This window comes from Triturus cristatus, chromosome 4_1, assembly GCF_964204655.1.
Source record: "Triturus cristatus chromosome 4_1, aTriCri1.1, whole genome shotgun sequence".
NCBI lineage: Eukaryota > Metazoa > Chordata > Amphibia > Caudata > Salamandridae > Triturus > Triturus cristatus.
In genome coordinates, this window is record NC_140585.1 from 1,189,475,169 (window position 1) to 1,189,495,771 (window position 20,603).

At 46.7% G+C, this 20,603-nt stretch overlaps 1 protein-coding gene across 1 annotated transcript in view; it reads right to left on the bottom strand.

Moving 5' to 3' along the window:
* Nucleotides 1–18,746, bottom strand: part of LOC146856335 (intercellular adhesion molecule 1-like) — a 218,971-nt gene extending 200,225 nt beyond the window's left edge. Inside the window, exon 1 of the mRNA XM_085654439.1 lies at nucleotides 18,441–18,746. Within this exon, the coding sequence (XP_085510565.1) occupies nucleotides 18,441–18,504 (64 nt within the window). The 5' untranslated portion in view covers nucleotides 18,505–18,746. The remainder of the gene's footprint in view (nucleotides 1–18,440) is intronic.
* Between the last annotated feature and the right edge of the window lie 1,857 nt (nucleotides 18,747–20,603).

Here is a 20,603-nt window from a genome sequence, read left to right on the forward strand (position 1 = left end):
ATGCAGTCTGGGTAGGGAAGGGGCTTTGTGATTTAGTAGAACATCCGTTTGCGGCGTTCTGTAGTATTCAAATGAACTATTAATGTCGACACCCTCACTAATGAGGATTGGGGGCGTTGGTAGAAGAAGTTGTGATAGATTCATGAAATTGTAGCTTCTGGGTTCAGTTAGTGGAGGCCCGGATTTCTCCACCTTATGCCGCAGTTGGGGCATGTGTATGGTATCAAACCACTTCAGTGGATTTAATTGCAATGCTGCTGAATTTGCATTGTTAGGAACAGTGGGCTTTACACTCTTTCCAGCTGTGGTACTGAAAATGTGTATGAGAAAAGCCCCTAAATAGCCAAAAACAGCCTCTATAGCTTATCCTTTTATCCTTAGCGAAGTGCTTACTATAATGTCAATGCCAGAGACCAAGCTGTATGTTTTTTGTATTCTGCAGCACACATTGAAAGAGGAAAATGCCTCTCAGGATAGTTTTTGTGCAGGAAGGTGTCTTTTTGTTATACAGCAGTTCATACTGCACTTCAGCCTTTTCTAAGGGCTGTTAATAACATAAGTTATCATTGCACACTCTATTGTTACTCAACTTAGCAACCTCGGAAGGAAGAATGGCTGATCCGATATTATTGGGATTCGAACTTAAGCCCCACAAATACCAGTAGATGTCAGCAGCGACCTTGGGCAAACACAGGGAGGGCACGTCTCATTCCTAGCTTCTGGCCATGATAAATATGCATGTGATAAGAATTGGCTAGGGAGACTGTTTACGATGTGAGCATAGGTCAACAGGGAACCCAAATAGTTAAACCATTTAGGAACATATTAAAATAAATCAGTGTGCTTCTAGCCATAGCAAGACTGTATTCATAATAATCATAATAATAATGTCTGATTTATAACGGAAATTTGCGTCTGCAAAATCATAAATTGTAAAGCTCAAATTGCACAAAAGTGTGTGCTATTCATAATGACGAATCATAATGGATATTATTCTGGAAAAAGGAGGAGAAAAGGGGCAATCCCTTTCCTTTACAATTCACAAAGGTGTGCACCAACTCTTTCTGACCTATTCTTTCCGGGAGACAGCGTTCACAACGCTGGCAATACCACGCAGGTTCATCACAACGCTGTTGTTACAATGACCGCGTTGTCACCACACGTGCCTTTACATCACAAGACGTTTCAACGACTTGCGGTAGGTGGCGTGCAACACCAGGGAATGTGTTTGATTTTAAATTTTATATATTTAATTATAAATTGGATTTGAAAATGTATAAATTTTAGTGATTTCTACTATTCCTAAGTCCAGCACGTCATATAGGGCAAGCCGTTGAAACGATTTGCGATGTAATGCCACACATGGTAACAACGTGGTCGTTGTAACGACCGCGTTGTTACCTACCGCCCGGTAAAAGCACGCATAGTAACGTCATACATTCATTTTTTCCGTTAAATGACATGCAATGACCCTAGCCTGCTGAAGGCAGTTTGTAACCACAGGCAAAGTATAAGCTGCCGTATTTGAGATCTTACCCTCAGAGTGTGCAGACTGGGCAAATCTTGAGCAGACAGGGCCTACACAGATGGCTGGGTGCTGTCCCAGGTGCCCGAATCTCACTTGTTGTGGGAGTGTGACCCTTGATTCAAAGGCTTACATCCCCAGGATATTGCAATTTCCAACTCTGCAATGGAAGCCTGCTCTCCCGTGGAGGCCTCCACCTCAGCATCCTCAACTTTTCACAATAAATTGCAAACTTATTCATGCCTCAACAATACTCATAAAGCTTGAGTGTTTCGACTGTTTGCAAAATGTATTTTGCAATGGGAGGGTTTCGAGCGTCTCTCGCACCACAACAGGAAAGTCTGGTCTCAACAAAGTACAAAATAAATGCACAGTGACTAATTTCGAGAATCAGGCCCAATGTTTTATAGAGCACTTTGTACCACAGTTGTTGCAATCTCTAAATTCTGTGACTATTACCCAGTTCAATGATAATCAATGAAAAAAATCTCAAAAAGATGGAAGGTTGAGTTGACTGCAGAGGGAGTTGCCACTGATTAATATTTAAGTCACTGGTCACTATTGCTAGTTTTTGATCTGCTAATATCTCCCATAGACTGTTTAATGGATTAAAAACAGCGGGTACACCTGTTCTCAGCTTTACATATTTTTTAGGGGTGGGCGGAATTTGCGGAATTAACCTTCGCAAATTATCGCGAGAATGTTTAAAATTATCGCAAACAAGCAGAAATATCGCGAAGATGCGGAAGTTTTTTTCCGGCATGTTCGCGAGATTTTCTGCATGGTTGCGGGTCGCCAACTTACCCATGTGGTTGCTTGCGGGCGCGGCCATCTTGTTTTGAGTTGTTCTCGCGGTGCATGATCGCGAGAAGAAAGACGTGATCGCGCGACGCATGACGTCACTGCGGGCGCGAACTGTCGCGAGACAGCGCAAATGGCTAAAAACAATACAACATCTCATGGAGAACGCGACCGGATCAAGAAAACTTGTCGGCGAACGCAGGGATTCAGGTAAGGCGATCGCGCGCGCGCGAGAATGTATCATTTTACAGCGCGAGCAAGAAACAAATTATCGCCAAGCTGCGGAAACCGGAATTTTTGACATTTTCGCGCTCTCCGCGGAACGCAAAAATGTCAAATTATCGCAATTTCCGCGAACGGAACGAAATTTTTGCCCAGGCCTATTATTTTTACACTGATGAATGAAAATACTGGTGGTCCCCAATACTCTGATCCTTTCTGAAGCCACACTTGGTGTAAGATGCTATTTGGTTGGGCAGCCAAAACTTAATTGTGTCCAGTAGGATCTGATCATGCACTTTAAAGGTTGCATTGAGTACCGAACTAGGCCTCGAGTTTGCAGGATCCATAGGGTAACTGATAGATGCAGTGGACCAATCACTGCTGAGCTGCACAAAACAGGAAACGAGCTTGTCAATAACTTTGCCAAATAATCATTTTTTCTATAATTTACTTCTAACTCTCTCTGCAGCTTTCATTAAATCTGTCCCAACACAGCACTTTAGAGTATCTGTAAGTGTCTTGAAATCTCTTTATAAGTCTGGGTCTTATTAAGCTTTGGAGGGGGGAGGGGGCACCTTTCCGCCAGTGAAGGGCCGCCTGTCGAATTTGGAGATTGCTGACCGCCTAGTGGGGGTCTGGTGTGTCGCTGCTGCCATGGCAGCTCCCTTGACCGAGGCAAAGTATGCAGGGCCCCATAGGAAACAAACTCTATAAGTGGGAGTTTAATGTCTTTGAACAAAAAGTAAATGGTCCCGACATGCAGGGTGTTTTTGCCTGTTGCTTATTAGGGGCGGCTGCTTTCAATGGGCTGAGGGGCTGCGCCCCACCCCAATTTTCCTGCTTTATGTGCCATCAATAAAGACATAATTACATTAAAAGCTGCCTCTTAATTAACTGTTTGGAAGGCACATAGACGGGGCCAAACTGGGACCCAAAACCGGCCCTGACAAAGTGCTTGGCCAGTCCCCCAGGGGTTTAGGGGTGCAGCTGAGCTGTTGACCAGGGCCGGTTTCTGCCGATCTCGTTACAGCGCCTGACATTGCAGCTATGCTGCAAAAATGGCCCGTAACAAAATCGTCCCCTAGGGGCCCAAAACCGGCCCCCAACCCTGGCAGCCCACTGGGGAAATGCCCAGTGCCCTCTATGGCCAGTCCGGCCCTGCACATAGAGCAGAAAAACAAAATGTACCTTTCAGACAGCCGATGCTGTCCTGTGTTGGAGTCATACTGTGATGCTCTCTTTATGCAAAGGTCAGGCAAGCACTGTCACTGACACATGCGTAGCGCGCATGTGTCAGGCATGGTGATTGCCCAAGGGCTTAAATCACTTCAGCCCTGGCTTACCATTATCTGGGGCCTTTGGTTTCCACCCCTTGATGTATACTAGGAATTAATGGCTCCTCCCTGTCCCGAGTCGTTAGAGGGTGGGGTGGGATGATGGATCAGTGAGCATCACACGCACAGACCCCACCCTATGACGAGATGCTAAAGGGTGGGATTACTATACCTCCCATCGCTCCGCAAGCCTTCCTTCCAGCCACCATCACCTTTCACTACTGTGCTGCAGGAACAATAGGTAGGCAGGCCGCAGTGGTTAACTCGTGCTTGCACAAACGTGGCTATAGGCAAGTTTAAATGGGTCCCTGCACCTCTCCTGGCACGAGACATCCCTGTAAACCACCTTCTTGTAATCCACTTTTCTGTGTGTTCCTTCATCAGCACACCATTCTTGCCATCTAGCCCTTGTTATTTCAGCGCGCACTGCTAACACATAGCACATTCCTGAGCCTTGCTGTCAGAACCCCAGGGGGCGAGAGAGGCAGGCCTGGGGTTTATCCAGCTCCAGTTTTACTGGCAGAAGGGGTTGGGGCTGCACTTCACACAGATGCTCGAGTTGTAACTCTGGTGCGTGGATTGAGGTTCATACATTGTCCACGCCTTGAACATTTTCAATGATATGTTATGTTACGTTACGTTATGTCTTTATGTTATTTTAACTGGCATTTAAGATAGTGCAGTGACTCTTCCCCTAAGGTATTTCTTGGATCTGTAGAAGAGTCACTCCACTGAGTCAATCCGTGTCCATCATGCTTTGCATAACATACACAGGTAGGGAGGTTGGGCGATGGTAGCCCCTGCCCTCCGTAGCATAGGACAACCATCGGTGTGACCCAGCGGTTCTGTGGCTGTTGACCGCTCCCACCGATGGAACCGACGGGAGATCTTCCATTGATAATCCAGCTGTTACTCTAAACAGGGTAGGGGAACAAAGGTGTATTGGGGCTTCAGGGCTGCAGGTACTCTACCCAAACCCTAAATGAGGCCCTCTGTCTATCACCAAGTCTGTGACTGTGTCTATAACTCACTCCATGGCTCCTAACCATTCAATCCATAAACTTAATTATTAACATTATAGGCCAGATGTACCAAGGTTTTGCGGCACCCTTGCGCCATGCAAGGAGGTGTAAGGATGAAGCAAAGCCTAAGTGAGATTTATCAAGCAACGCAAATCACTGCCTTGCATTACTCTGCCCCAGGGAGGCGTCCCATGGGAGGAGCATTGGTGTTCCAACGCACCCACCCATGGGTTTTGGCACATTCCGAGATTTATCATTAGTGGTAGACCTGGGAATGCATCAAAATGCTATCTTTATTTCTCCCCAGTTTTTCCTCTTTCTACGTGTGCTGCATTCTGCATCACACGTAGCAAGAGGAAAATGCTTCTCAGGATTGCTTTTGAGCATGAAGGTGTCCCTTCCTGCTCAAAACAATCCTGCCTACAATGCAGGCATCTTTACACTATGATGCAAGGGTGCCTGTGTTGGCGCTAAGCAGTCAAAAGCGCGTAATCACCAGGAGAGGACATGAATGCGCTGTGCAATGTTAAATAAGGCACTTTCCTGCCCTTTCCCTTTTACGCAGCGCAGCACAGTGGCTTGCTGTGTTGCTCTACGTGAAAAAATTAGAATTATGGGCCATTATGTTTGCAACAGATGCCAAACTGTGCAGCACAATGTGACATATTCTCTGGCAGTATTTTTTGCCATTTTGTAATTTTAAATCACATTAAACCTGTCAAGGCTAAATTTCACCCCCTTGGTACTACTTCAATACCTGAATATAATAATGGGCAAATGAAAGATGACAAGTTAAAATCTACAGAGGGCCTGCAATTCTGCGGCATCAAACTTGGCACTTTTGTTTACTTATTTTGAAACCTTTTGAGCTCGGAACCATTTTTTGTAAAAAATCTACATAATATACAGTGTATGATGAATTATGTGGTGAATACGCTTACACCGCAATGGGAGGGAAAATGCTGGAGGAACAGAGCCACATATTTCTAGTGGCCATGATTACAACACTCTCTATTGCTACCTTTCAATGTTTCTGTAAAGCTGTATTTAAAATTCTCTCTGTCTCTCTATTAGGCTGTAAATTAATGTCTATAATTCTTACTATAGCGTTCAATAAAATGTCTATTAGCCCTCTCATTGTAAACTTGATTCCCACCCATTTAATAACCCTGCCTGTAAACCTCTGGAGGGCTGCTTAAGATGCTGTGTCTGAGTTAGAGTTTGGCAGATGGGCACTCCATCACAAATATCGCGGACTAATAATACCCCATCGGGGCGGGGAGGAAGGGCAACATCCTGCAGGAACACCATTCAGGGCCGGAAGGAGCGGCAGGTTGAATCACGGGCAGATCTTCTTGACGATTGTGTGACTGCAGGATGTTGCCTTTCTTTTACCCGTACCCTTCCCCCATGGGGTATTCGTAGTCCCCAGTGTAGGGAAGCCTCTGAATACTCTTCAATGAGTGTGAATCAGAGAATAAGCGGTTAGGGACATATTTATCAAAGGTTGCGTCACTTTGCACCACGCAGTGTAAAAGCCATGCAACCCTTGAGATTTGAGTTATCAAGCCGCACAAGGCCACTTTCATACCCCTTAGTGGTTTGATAAATCCAGAGTAACGCAATGCAGCGCAAATCGCTGCGTTGTATTACTCTGCCCCAGGGAGGCATTCCAAGGGTGGTGCATGGGTGTTCCAACCCAGATTCCATGGATTTTGACAAATTCCCAAATTTCCATAAGTTGTAGACCTGGGAATGCGCCAAAACTGCCACGTCCCACAGGTGAGGCGTAACGTGGAGAAATATGTTTATTTCTCCTCATTTTTTCCTCTTTCTAGTTGTGCTGCATTCTGCAGCACACATAGAAAGAGGAAAATGCCTCGGGGGGATTGTTTCCGTGCAGGAGGGTGTCCCTTCCTGCACAAAAACAATCCTGCTAACAACTCAGTCACCTCGAAACACGTGTCCAGGGATGGCATTATGTTTTACACTCGTGGCATAGGCGTACTCTCCGCTGCCACTACAGTATCCAGAGTTCTATGGGGCTATTTGCTAGTATGACGAGCAGTGTGCGACCTACTCTGTTTTTGTATTTAAGCTCCCTTGAGCGCGTTGGGCTGACGAGCCTTGGTACCGCACCTGCGCGCCGTGAGAGGTATTTTACCTTTAATATTTTGGCAGTCTACTTGGCACCCCTCACACCTACCTGCTCCCTGCTGACGAGAGGCAATTACCTCGAAACACGTGTCCAGGGATGGCATTATTTTTTACACTCGTGGCATAGGCGTACTCTCCGCTGCCACTACAGTATCCAGAGTTCTATGGGGCTATTTGCTAGTATGACGAGCAGTGTGCGACCTACTCTGTTTTTGTATTTAAGCTCCCTTGAGCGCGTTGGGCTGACGAGCCTTGGTACCGCACCTGCGCGCCGTGAGAGGTATTTTACCTTTAATATTTTGGCAGTCTACTTGGCACCCCTCACACCTACCTGCTCCCTGCTGACGAGAGGCAATTACCTCGAAACACGTGTCCAGGGATGGCATTATTTTTTACACTCGTGGCATAGGCGTACTCTCCGCTGCCACTACAGTATCCAGAGTTCTATGGGGCTATTTGCTAGTATGACGAGCAGTGTGCGACCTACTCTGTTTTTGTAACAACTCAGTCACCGTTGCACCATGGTGCAAGGAGCCTGCATCTGGCACTTGGAGGCACATTATGCGCCAGCGCTCAGAAAAGGCAGTTATTCTCGTACAATGTTAAGTATGTCGCTTTTCTGCCCTTTCCCTATCACGCAGCGCAGTGCCGCAAGGTGATTTTCTGCGCTGTGCTGCATAAAATAATATGGCCCATAGTTTAACACTATTTAAAAGCAACATAACAAACAGGAGGGACAAGGTAAAGTAAGCAAACTTTACTAAAGCGAACACCTCAAAAGGCCAACTTGATGTTATTCTAACCTTACTGAATCTGGGTCCTAAGTGTGAGGCAGAAGTGAACAGGAGGTGGGGGAAGGGAGGCAGAGCAGGAGGAAATGGGATCAGAAGGGAAATGAAGACATCTGATGCCATGGCAAGTCCCAGAGAGCGCAGCACCCAAACTGAACACCAGGAAGAGGAAATATGCTCATGACCCTGCCTCGGTCACTGCTACCCTGTCTGCACTGCCAAGCGCATTCTACTTCCAGCAACATCCCAGAATGCGTGGCAGAACATGGACACCTCTGTGACTCGGCGTCTGCACTATCAGCAGGGAAGCATTACGCAGAGATTCAGCCCTGGCTGTAAACAAATGGTGTGATCCTGGGCAAACTCTGAAATGTCCGTGTGCCTTGCTCTCCTTATATGTCAATTCGCAACGGGGCCTACAAATAGCCCGAACGCGGATATATTAAGCCCTGTACAAGGAATCAGGTTTTACAGCTTTCAGTCTCTGCAAACAGGACTCGGATTGAATGTTCCCAGGCTCTGCATTCACTGGAGACCCTCAGTAGAAACAAGAAACTGCAATCACTTCTGTCTCCTGAGTCCTCGTCCCTGACATTCTGAGGGAATAACATGGACAAAACAGTGTTTCCTACTCCCCAAGCGAAGTGTCTGCCTGAAAATATCTGCAACAGTGGGTCCCAATAACCCTGCAATCCCAACAGCCCCAGTAACCCCCTTTCTCTGCCCCATCAGTGTTTCCGGCCCGAATTATGCAGCAGGCCTGACCAAAGCGTGCAACAAAGAAAGCAAACGAGGTGACATTATGCAGCATTCTCTGACACAGTCAGCTCGCTATTTTGTCATTTTAACACACATTGATACAAAAAGGGATTCCAACACTGCAAAACACAAAGGGGCAGATTTATGAGCCCATTGCGCCACTTTTGCGTCACTTTTCCCATGTTAAAAGTGACGCAAGGGGCTCATAAATCTGCCCCAAACTTCTTAAGAAGGAACAAGGCACACATTCACCATGCCCCATTGAAAAGGTTATTCACTGACAAAAAAGGAATTTGCCTGGAATAGAAGCACAGAACCTTTTTACTAGAACTGCCCCTTCTAACTCCCAGAGTAAAATAGTTTGTAAAAACATTTATTATTGCACTCAGCAGAAAAGAAGCCTCAATCTAAACACTGTATAAGTTAAAAGGCGTGCCTCCTGTATTCTGCAAGTCACAGGTATGCTTTGGCAGTGGTCTTCAGTTTTGGTGTAGTCCACATGATGGGCCTCTATAGACCCCAAAATTCTCTTAGGAAACTGCCTTGCAGAAAAAGAGTTTTCTATCACATGTATATGATGCAAGTGTCTTACTGTGAGGCATTGTAGGAGACAAGAAGTGATACTTTAAGAAAAGCGAAATGCCCGGTACTTTCCTGTGCTCCTTGTCACCTCTTGACATTACTGCCGCTTTTAGAACACTGCGTTTGGTGTAAAAGGCATGTGAACCGCAAAGGCAGCAAAATATTTTTAGGCAAAGAGGCAATAGCATTGCTTCACACCCTAGTCAAGGGAGCGAAGGGTTAAGCAAATTCTACAACTCAGTCCCCCTTGGAGAGATATAAAGATAAAGGCTGAAAGAAAGTGTTATAGAAATAAAATACAGCAAATTTGCAGAATAACGCAAGATGCCACGTGGTCCAAATGATTGTAGTCCATCAAAACAGACAATGTTAATTTATTTAGGACCTGAGTAGGGAGTGGCATTGATTGGATCACCCAGAGTTGCCAATGACCATTTGATTTCATTTGAGGTATGGAAAGCACATGTTGACAGTGTTTACACTGGCAGCAGTACTGGGTCTACTGACTCCCCCAGGTCCCTGGCTCTGAGCTGTGGATCACCAGGGAAAAAAGAGTGGCTTTAATGAGAAAGTGGTGCTCTTCCATAGCCTCAGGCCCAAATGGGATACCAATAGATGTGATTAAAGCAGACATTCCTTTGAGGCGTGGGATGCTGGATGCCCTAGTTACACAGGTCTTGGAATCTGACATCATTCCGCCCTCTTGGCAAGGAGCTGTTATTTACCCTCTTCACAAGAAAGGCTCAAAGAAGGATCCGAACAATTACAGACTCAGTGCTCTTCTTGACACCGAGGGGAAACTCTTTGCAATATTCATAGCAGTAGTAAAATTGTACACATATGCGACAAATATAAATGTAATTCCTGTTAATCAATCCGGCTGTAGATCAGGATACTCAACAGTAGATAATATCATTGCTCTTAAATTATTATTAAATAACACTCTGCATTTGATAAAGTAAATTGGAGCAAACTATGGAAGAAGTAAAGAAAGTGGGGAATTTACTGGACTTTACCACATTTTTTAATAACACATCATGATAACACCTGGCTACGGGTCAAGTTAACCAACAGATCTCTAATAGCAAAAATTGCTACTACTAATGGGCTTAAACAGCTTTTCATTATACTTAGCTGATCCTATCATGAGGCTTTGACCCCTAGGTTAGAAGAAAGAGCCATCGGCTTCTTGGCCTACGCACGTTATAATCATATTCGCATAGATGTCAGCCGGCTTACAACAAAATTATAGAAATTTAATTCAGCAAATGATGGAGAGATGAGTTGGCCTAACGCCTAGGGCAGTCGACCTCGAATCTGGGGAACCGGGTTCGAGTCTTGGCAATGACACTGAACATCCTGTTATTCTGGGCAAATCACTTAATCTCCCCGTGCCTAACAAAAACAAATGTGTCCTCGTGCAATTCAACTGCTGTATGTAAAGCTCCATGATACCCGATACGTACGGGTCAAGTTCGCGCTATATAAAACTCTGTTAAAAAAAAAATATCTAAAACTGAATTTAAGAAAAACAAAACTAATGGTACCTGCCAAGACCCACTCTCCAGCGTGACACTTGACCCCTGAACTTCTGCTTCTTTCCCAGCCTCGTTGGTGTCCACAACCCATCTGGATCGGCTCGCTGATCCTAGCCACCCACGTGACCATTTGCTAGGAAACCAGCCAGATGCCATCTTTCCCAGGCTATGATGCTAGAGCATCTCAGGCATCACCCCCCAGTCAATCCCACCACCCCGCCCACCCCCTCAGGCTACTTAATGCCAGTCACTGTGCAGCATTAGCTGCCACCACACGCTTTCCTGCATGACACCTGAGCATACATGCCAACATTTCAGAAGAACAAAGTGGGAGATTTTTTAGAAAAAAATCGGTAGAATGGGGCCTTGAATCGGGTTACTGTCATGTATGGGCCTTGGAAGTGTGCTGCTGCAGGATCGGACATTTGAAACGCAAATGCACGATTTTCTCTTAGCTTTCAGAAGCATGGAGCGCAATGGCAGGCAGAGAGAGGGTGATGGAAGTGATGTGCATAGGCCTGGCAGGTTGCTGGCAGTGCATACATCCCCCCCCCCTGTGTGGCAGCCCGGGCTGAAACAGCTTCACGGGCGCACACACTGCCGCCCCCACCCCCTCCCCCCCAGTACTTCACAGGTCTTTAAAAGACCATTCGCTTGTTAATTAGGCTTTGATGGTTTTTTACCCCTTCTAGAGCCCCTGCATCGCCACTCTGACTATCGCTGGAAGAATTAGCACGTTACACAATACCAAGCCCTGTCAGCTGAAACCCCCGAGGAATTGGGTTTCTGGATGCTTGAATCGGGAGGCGGGAGACTAGCCTTGAAATCGTTAGTCTCCTGCCTGAATCAGGAGTGTTGGCATGTCTGCCTGAGCCCTGAACTTCCTTTTTCTTCCGACCTCGTCGGAGGCCTCAACCCATATGGATCGGCTCTCCGATCCTAGCCACCAATGCGACATGTTGCTAGGCAACCGGCCGTCCACCACATTTCCCGGCCTATGATGCTAGCGTGTCGTAGGCCTCACCCCCACTCCCACCCACAGCCCCGCCCACCCCATCAGGCTACTTAATACCAGCCACTGTGCTGCATTAGCAAGCATGTAACTTCCACTACCCACTCTCCTGCGTGACATCTGAGCCATGAACTTCCACTTTTCTCCCGGCCTCATCTGAGGCTGCAGTCCATCCATCCGGATCGGCTCTCCGATCCTAGCCACCCACGTGGCTGGTTGCTAGGCAACCAGCCAGACTCCATCTTTCCAGGCCTACGACCCTAGCAGGTTTCTGGTCTGGTTTAGAAATCATCGCCCCCCCCTTGCCTTGGAATCCAGACATTACCTCTTCCTCTTCCTCTGAGACCTCAACTTCCACCTCAAAGACCCCTCAGACACCAACTCGACCACTCTGGTTGACTCCATGGACAACCTCGGTCTGAAACAGATCATCACCAACTCCACGCACACCACAGGCCACACCCTTGACCCCATCTTCATGTCCAGCGACAGTATCCAGTTTAGCCACATAACTGAGCTCACTTGGTCAGACCACAGCATCGTCCATTTAACCATCACTGTCAACCAACAAGCCACCACCACCTCACCCCCCACCGCTCGCCACAGCTGGAAAACCATTACCAAATCCCAATGGACGACTTCCCTGAACACCACACCCTCCACACATCTGACGACGTCAATGAAGCCACAGCCCTCCTATTGGAATGGATCGCCACTAGTGTCAATACCATTGCTCCTATCAGAACCCTCAACAACACAAGAACAAGCAAGCATGCTAACTGGTTCACCCCCAAACTCAAAGCAGAAAAAAGCAAATGAAAACCTCTGGAGAGACACTGGCGAACCAGCAAAGATCCAGGCAACTGCACAGCATTCAAGATGGCCCTCAAATCCTACCACCACGCCATCAGAGAAGAAAAGAAAACTGCACTCACCACCCACCTCCAATCCACCAACCGCACCAAAAAACTTTTCCACTTCATCAGAGAATTCACCACCCTAGATGCCGTCAAAAATACCATCCAGCTCTTCCAGTCCCTCTGCAACTCTCTCTCCAACTTCTTCCACACAAAGATTGCCAACATCTGTGAGAACTTCGAAACCCCAACCGCCACTGCCAGACCTCCCTAATCCTCCCTCCATCCTCCCGACACAAGGATATCAGACTCCCGCTCACCAGCATCATCAACATAGTGCTCAGATCCGTCACCTTCCCGGAATCCTGGAAACATGCCAAAGTCAAACCGCTTCTGAAGAAACCCACAGCGGTCCCATCCAACCTCAAGGGCTACCGCCCCATCTCGCTCATCCACTACCTGCTCATGGTTCTGGAGAAAGCTGTCAACTGCCAACTCACAGACCAGCTGAAATCCAACCAGCTGCTCGACCCCTCCCAATCCGGCTTCCGCTCAAACCGCAGCACTGAGACTGCTGGCTTTCCAAAGCCGCCACAGAGACATCAGAGCCATCATTGACCGCAGCGAGTCAGCAGCCCTGATCCTCCTCGACCTGTCAGCAGCCTTCGGCACAGTCTCCCACCATCTCATCATCCAAAGACTTCACCACATCGGCATCTACAGCAACGCTGTTGAGCTACTATCATCTTTCCTCACCGGGCACACTCAGAGAATCTGCCTCCCGCCATTCAGCTCTGCCCCCAATAGCATCATCTGCGGTGTACCCCAGGGCTCCTCGCTCAGCCCCACACTTTTCAACATCTACTGGCACCCTTCGCTCGCAGCCACCGTCTCAACATCATCTCCTACGGCGATGACACCCAGCTCATACTCTCCCTCACCAAAGACACGGACACAAATGGGGAGAACTTCCAGAAAGCCTGACTGACGACACCGACTGGGTGAGAACCAACTGCCTCAAAGTCAACTCGGACAAAACCAAAGTTCTCCTCTTCAGAAGAACCCCCTCCCTGTGGGACAACTCCTGGTGGACTCAGCCCTAGGACGCCCCCCCACCACCCAAACCCGCAACCTCTGTATCATCCTTGACAGCGAGCTTTCCATGAGACAACAGGTCAACACTGTTGACTCAACCTGCTTTAACACCCTCAGAATACTCCATTAGGTCTTCAGATGGCTCCCAACTGACATAAGAGGAACCGTGACACAAGGCCTCATCACTAGTCGTCTTGACTAAAGCAACGCCCTCTATACCGGAACCACCACCCTCCTCCTCAAGCGCCTCCAAACAATCCAGAACGCAGCAGCAAGATTCATCCTGGACCTGCCCAGACGTTCCCAGATAACCCCCCACCTCCGCAGCCTGCACTTGCTTCCCGTCAAGAAGGGATGCCACTTCAAACTACTCACCCATGCCTACAGGATCCTCTACAACATGGAACCAGAATACCCGAACAACCACCTGACCTTCCACAAGCTCACCAGACACCTGCGGTCTGCCTTCCTGACCCTCGCCACCGTTCCCTGCATACATCACACCCGAGCCAGAAGACACACCTTCTCCCACCTCGCTGCCAAGACCTGGGACGACCTCCCCATCCATCTTCAAACTTCCACCTCCCTCACAGAATTCAGGAGAGGCCTCAAGACATGGCCAGCCGAATAGCCCCAGCTCACACAGCGCCTTGATACCCCCGGGGTGATTAGAGCACTATAAAAGTGCTGATTGATTCACTCATTGAATGGTATTCATCAAATTCAGATATCAAATAAGAGTAAACATTATTGTCCAAGTAGGAAGTTACCACATACGTTTATCTGGGTGTAATGGTGGACAATAAGTAAATTGAATAACTCACATCACCAATCTGAAATCCAAGGCCCAAGTAACAACGCAGGCAATCAAAAGATTCTCTAATGCATTGGGGTGGAGGGGATACGCTATCAGGCAGGCATTAAAGATAATAGATGTGAAAGTAGTACCTTCCTTATTGTATGGATCCATAGTTTTTCTGGACAATAATATTAATATTTTAAATAGTACAAATGCAAAAGAGATTACATTTCTGAGAAATTTACACTCCTCAAATCCACAGTGTAAAATAAAACAGGAACTATCATTGATTTAGTTAATTTCTGAACATCTTTTCATGGTGATAATTTATCTATGTAAATATATTGGAGCCAAGGAAGACTCCCTGAGACCGATGATATTCGAAGAAGTGACAACAATGGGTGATTCCTACTCATATCTTAATCTTGCTAAGATCAACACAGTAATTACAGAAACAAAATTGCCTTTGCTAACACATCTCCAAAATATGCCTCGTCTTGAATGGAAGACACTAATACAGGGCTTTAAGTGGGCCGGGTCTCACCGGTGCTGAGCACCAGCAGTTTTTCAAAGGGGGGCTCGAAACGGGTCTCTATCAGGCTCTGTTTTTTGCCCTGGCACAGGCGGTCCGTTTTTTTCCCGACTGCAGTGACAGCCTCACAGTTACATCGATGTGCGCGTGCTCACACTGCTCACTTCTCACTAGTGAAGAAGTTATGGCATGACGTCATGCCAAGTGAGCGTTGTAGGGGAAGGGAAATCCTTTAAAGAGAGTCATTTTCTCTCTGGATTTCCCTTCTCTTTTTGAAATTCCGGAGCAGCAACATTGTCGTGGTGTCACCAGGGCTTTAAATGGAAGCTTTTTCAATATTATATATAACACGCCATAGTTGCTGATTATTTATCTTACGCAACTAACAACCATTGACAAAGCCAATAGTCCTGACTAGTAGGTATGATGTTACTTGTATCATATATATATGGATGCAATGACAGAAATAGCAAAATACAAGTCGGGCGGGAAACTAGGCTAAGCACAGATTCTTAGCCTACGTGTTTTTTAAGCCATGCCCTTAATTACATTGACCACGCCCCTTTGAGAGACCCCCCCCCCCAGTTTTTTCATCCCACTTAAAGCCCTGCACTAATAACGAATATCATGAAGAAAATTGTGAGAGCTTTCGATGTGTGAACAGCAACAAAATATACGTATAATCAAAGGGGGGACGTCAGAGCTTGTTATTTATCGAGGTCCTGTTCCTATGCTCCAAGGCGTGTCTGTTAATGTCAAAAGGGGAACAGTTCCTCTCTATGATCTGCGAGCATCTAATGTTGATACTTACCAGAGGCATGCAAATTATCAGTTCACTCCTGCCGGGTTTCAGTATATATATATATATGTTTTATCCTGTTATGTCTCAACTGACAGTGCCAAATTGTCGTTGTTGGTTTGTTGTCTCCTTTACTCCTTGTTATGTTGTATACCCGTTCAAGTGATCGAGTCGTCTTCCCTCATCTATGAGGCCCTCCATCCAACCTTGAGGAGGTAAGAATTGTTCCTTTCCCCCTGACAACGTCACCTCCCCCTGGCATGAGGAGTTATCTTTTACCTTAATCGTGTCACCTCAGCCATGTCATGCTGTTAACTTTTTCATGTCATGTTTTTAATCTTCACTTAGCGTTAGCTCAATAGATATATTTGTATCTATCCATTCTACAAACCTATTGTTACTATATGAGACCGGTCTTGTCTGGTCCTTTCTGGGTGATATACTGGTTTCTAATTTAGTTGACTGGTCCACCTGTATGAGTATCTGATGGTATCCATATCCCTTTCTTTTTCGTTTTTTTGGCCCTATCTATCCAGGTGGAACGCCATATCAAGAACCCTAGACTAAGGATCTTGAATTTAAGAAAGGGAGCTCTCCTCCCTTGACTGACAATCAACGGTCATGTCAATTTGGTCCTGAAGAAGTGTCGCTTTACTCTAGAGCACCAGACACAAAACATGTTGACCTAATCAACAAAAGGCTACTCGAATACCCATTACACGTAGCCTCACTGTTTTTAATAAGTCCCATCCTTGAGCATTAATAAAGTGAACTAACAAGGTCAGGGGCCTTTTTTAAATCACACTCAGCACCCTTTAGAAGACAATGTTTCTCCTATAGCCCCACACACCTCACTCACCAAACGGCGTTCTCAGATCAAAAAGATCTCCGATAAAGATGCCACCAGGGCCGTCGGACATTGCAGCGCCGGTCCGACGAGGAGCGCCTAATGATGAAGCATGACACCCTAACAGGTGTGTGAGGGCATTACGATCTGAGCTTGCAGATCCCCCCAGATACCTTCTTCAACAGTGTAGAAAGTCATTGTAACTCTCTAGTCAGGCCCATAGAGAGGAAATGTTCCCCTTTTGACATTAACAGCAACAAAATATAAACATGCACATATTCCAATCAACTCGTATTTTAGCATAAAACAAAAATATCTTACTTATAATTTGGTGCTCAGCTGTGAACTAAAGTATCTAAAATCGATCTTATGCTTATACCACTGTGTCAGTGTGAAGGCTCTTGGAATCCTAAGTGCCTGTCATTAAAGAACTGTTGTTTATGTGATTATAAGGAAGAAACAAATAGGATTATTTGTATATGTCCGGTTCTACTTGATTTAAGGAGCAAATATTTGAAGACTGTATTTATTATTTCCAATAGTGAAACTATCCAGGATGCTGTGGTTTACTGTTTCTCTGCTGCAGACACCCAATTTATTAGGAAATTGATAACATATTTAGATCTATCTTATTGTCTTTTTATTTAAGCATGATTTAGTGATATTGTTATGAAATGTGTTAAGGCGAGGGATTTTATGTTTTTTTATGTCATGGCTATTTCATTATAATCGATATCTGTAATATGTTTTTACCATAAACATTTTCATTAAAAGAAAATACAACTGATTTGATTCCACCTTGTTTAAATGATGAAATAAGTAAGGGGGGTTTCATGCTGCTAAAAGCAAGTCCCCAGGTCATTAGCTGATGAGAAATCTGGAGGGAGAAAGGTGTCCCCACATTAGTACCGGGTTAAATTACAAAGAAAATGGAAATCAATAAGAGAAAAGCGACCATTTCAAGTTTGGCAAATGCCTCCAAATGCACGAACACGAGTACCTCATGTTATTGTAACTTTTGACTGACCCAGAAACCTTTTTTTTTTATCTGTAAATAAAAAAAAAAAAGGTGGGGTCCTGGACAAGTGCCCTGCATCCATAATTACATGGAAAACTTAGTGGCTGCCCATCTGCTTTTATTCTATTTGTAGCCGTTCTAAAAACCTCCCTACAGATCCAACGTCCTCACAAATTCGCTCAGTAAACCATTCATCTGTATATTCATCCAAATACCAACTAACACATGTCCTTCCCATCACCTCACTCATCGGCAAACTCACATTTTTGACCATCCTACATACATTAAAATCACTACTCCCATCCACTCATCTAACTCACCCGGCCAACCAGCCAAACACCAATGTCCACTCCTACCCCTCCACTCACATACTACTACATCATTCACCTGAACAACACTCATGCACACGGATATTTATCCAACCACTAAATTAGACACTCAACAGTCACCCACACAACGACTCGCCCAACCAATTATTCACAAACTACCCCATCCATTCACCCACCCACTCAGTCACTCATCCAGCAACTCATAAACACAACCAAGCACACATTAACTCAGTCACCACTTCATCCGAGCAATCGCCCATTCACCCATCCACTTACTGAAGCAACCATCCACCCATTCAGTCACTACTCAATCATTCGTCCACCCACTTAGTGAGATTCTCAGCACCACTAGCACACAGAAATCACCAATGCATCCATCCACTCATTCATGCAGTTGATCTGGCATCTTTCACTCACTCACCCGAGACCTCCGTTCCAATGACAGCCAGCAGGAGAAGCGCTCGAGGCAGCCGCGGTGTCTTCATGATGATCGTGTGGTGAACACTGGGACTGAGTCGCAGTGAGCGAGGCCCTTCTAAGAAGGGAAGCAGCGCAGAGCGGTCACTCGTGCAGAGCCCTCCCTCCCTGCGCTGCGTCTACAGAGTTGTGATTTGCTTTGCCAGACTCTGGAGGAAGGAAGGAAGGAACCCGCCTGGGCAGTGAGATTTGCAGCTCAGACCTCAGGGTGCAAAACTCACTCAAACTTGAAGCGAGTGAGATAAACAGGAGCTGGCACTAGTGCACGCATGCTTTGGCGGCTGGGCTGGCACTCGTACACGCATGCCCTTGGCGGTGCTGGCTCTCAAATGAAAACATCCTTTGGGTGGGCTCCTCGGTTGCCCCACGGGACTCCTGGCGCCTGCACCGCCCCGGGCATGTTTCCATTTTCTGTCAGTGGGCAAAGATGACGAACTCGGCCGGAATACTCAGGGATAGCGAGGCCGGCCGGTTTTTACCTCACGAAGCCAGGGGTGCCGTACAGGGGTGGTGGCGTTGGGAGGATGTGGGGGCGCTTGCAGGAGGCGTCTGTGACCGAGACGAACTCAGTGGACAAATTCACTGAGAGCGAGCACAATGTAGATTGGCTTAACGGCTAGAGCGGCCAACCTTGAAGCTGGGGAGCAAGGTTCGAGTCTGGCGGGAGACTCAAACATCCTGTGATTCTGGGCAAATCATGTAATCTCCACCTACCTAAAACAAACGTGTCGGTCTGTAATGCGACTGGTGCTCTTCGGGTCGAGTTCGCGCTATTTAAAACTGGAAAAGAAAAAAATTCTACATTTACCGTTGCAGGATTAACTCACTGCAGCAATAACATTAATTCCCACAGAAGGAACACAAAGAATGAATTTACTGCTGAACTCCCAGCTATGATATATACTCATTGAGGGGCATATGTACAAGGGGTTAATGTCGCCTTAGCAGCACTTTTCCGCCGGTTTTGCAGCAATATTTTTATCGCCGTATTTACAAGCTGCCGGTAACCTCTGTAGGCGGCAGTTTTTAGGCGAAAGCGTCCGTTGTAAAGATCGCCACTTCTGTTAGTGATATGCAGTATGCAGGAGAGGCGTTCCCGTGCAAAAACGGCCGCAAACCCCACATTGCGATATTTACAAGGGGATGGATCTCTGAAGTTTGGAAGACCAAAAAAACTGCCTCTAACTGCATTTAGAGGCAGTTTTTAAGACCCCAAAAAAAAGCTGGTCTTAAAAATAGAGATAACACATGGGGCCTCATTCCAGCAGGTTATGGTGCTGGACAGCGCTGCAAGAATGTTGCTGCGCTGCCCTGCGACAAAACTATAGGGTAGGAATGCGCACCATCAATAAGATAGTGCGCATTCCTGGGCCTCAGTCATGAAAAGTGTTGCAGCGCTGCGACAAGACAGCGTTACACTTCTCACTACACCCTTCTTGCAACACCATGGATGCGATGTATGCACTGGACAGCGCTCCATGACGCAAGTAATCCTGACGTATCTGTCTGCGCTAAAGCCACGTATTACTGCAGTCGTGTCAGAACCATGACGCAACTCCAGCAATGCATGGGGCCAGCCTATCCCTGTGGCACTGTGTCACCCTCACGCCTGCCATCAGGCAGGTGAAAGGTACTGACGCAGTGCCATTCTTGAAGGGTGTCTGGGTGTCGGCGCAGTTGGAGATCCATCGGTGGTGGTTGCACGCTGCAGTGTCATCGTTTGCAAGCATTGGCGGAGCGGTGGTGCGGAGGGAGTTGACGAGACATTCTTCGGTGGCCTTGATCCAGCTGCGAAGGGGGGTGATGATGGCGGTGGCGTCCAGTGGGCAAGGTGAAGACGTGATGTATACAATGATGGTCGGTCCAGGAGAGTCAGATGTTGTGGCTGTTGTTGAAGTTCCGGCTGGCAAAGGTGACTTGCTCAGCCAGGTGTCCTGCTATGTGGTTTGTTGCGGTGACTTGATGCTTGCGTCTGATGTTGGGGACCTTCCCCAGGAGGGGGTGGTGTTCTGATCACTGGGGTTGTCCAAATGGAACTTGAGTTCACCAAGTAGGATGTGGATGGGAGAGCCTGGGATGCAAAGAGGTCTACAATGGTATTGGAGAA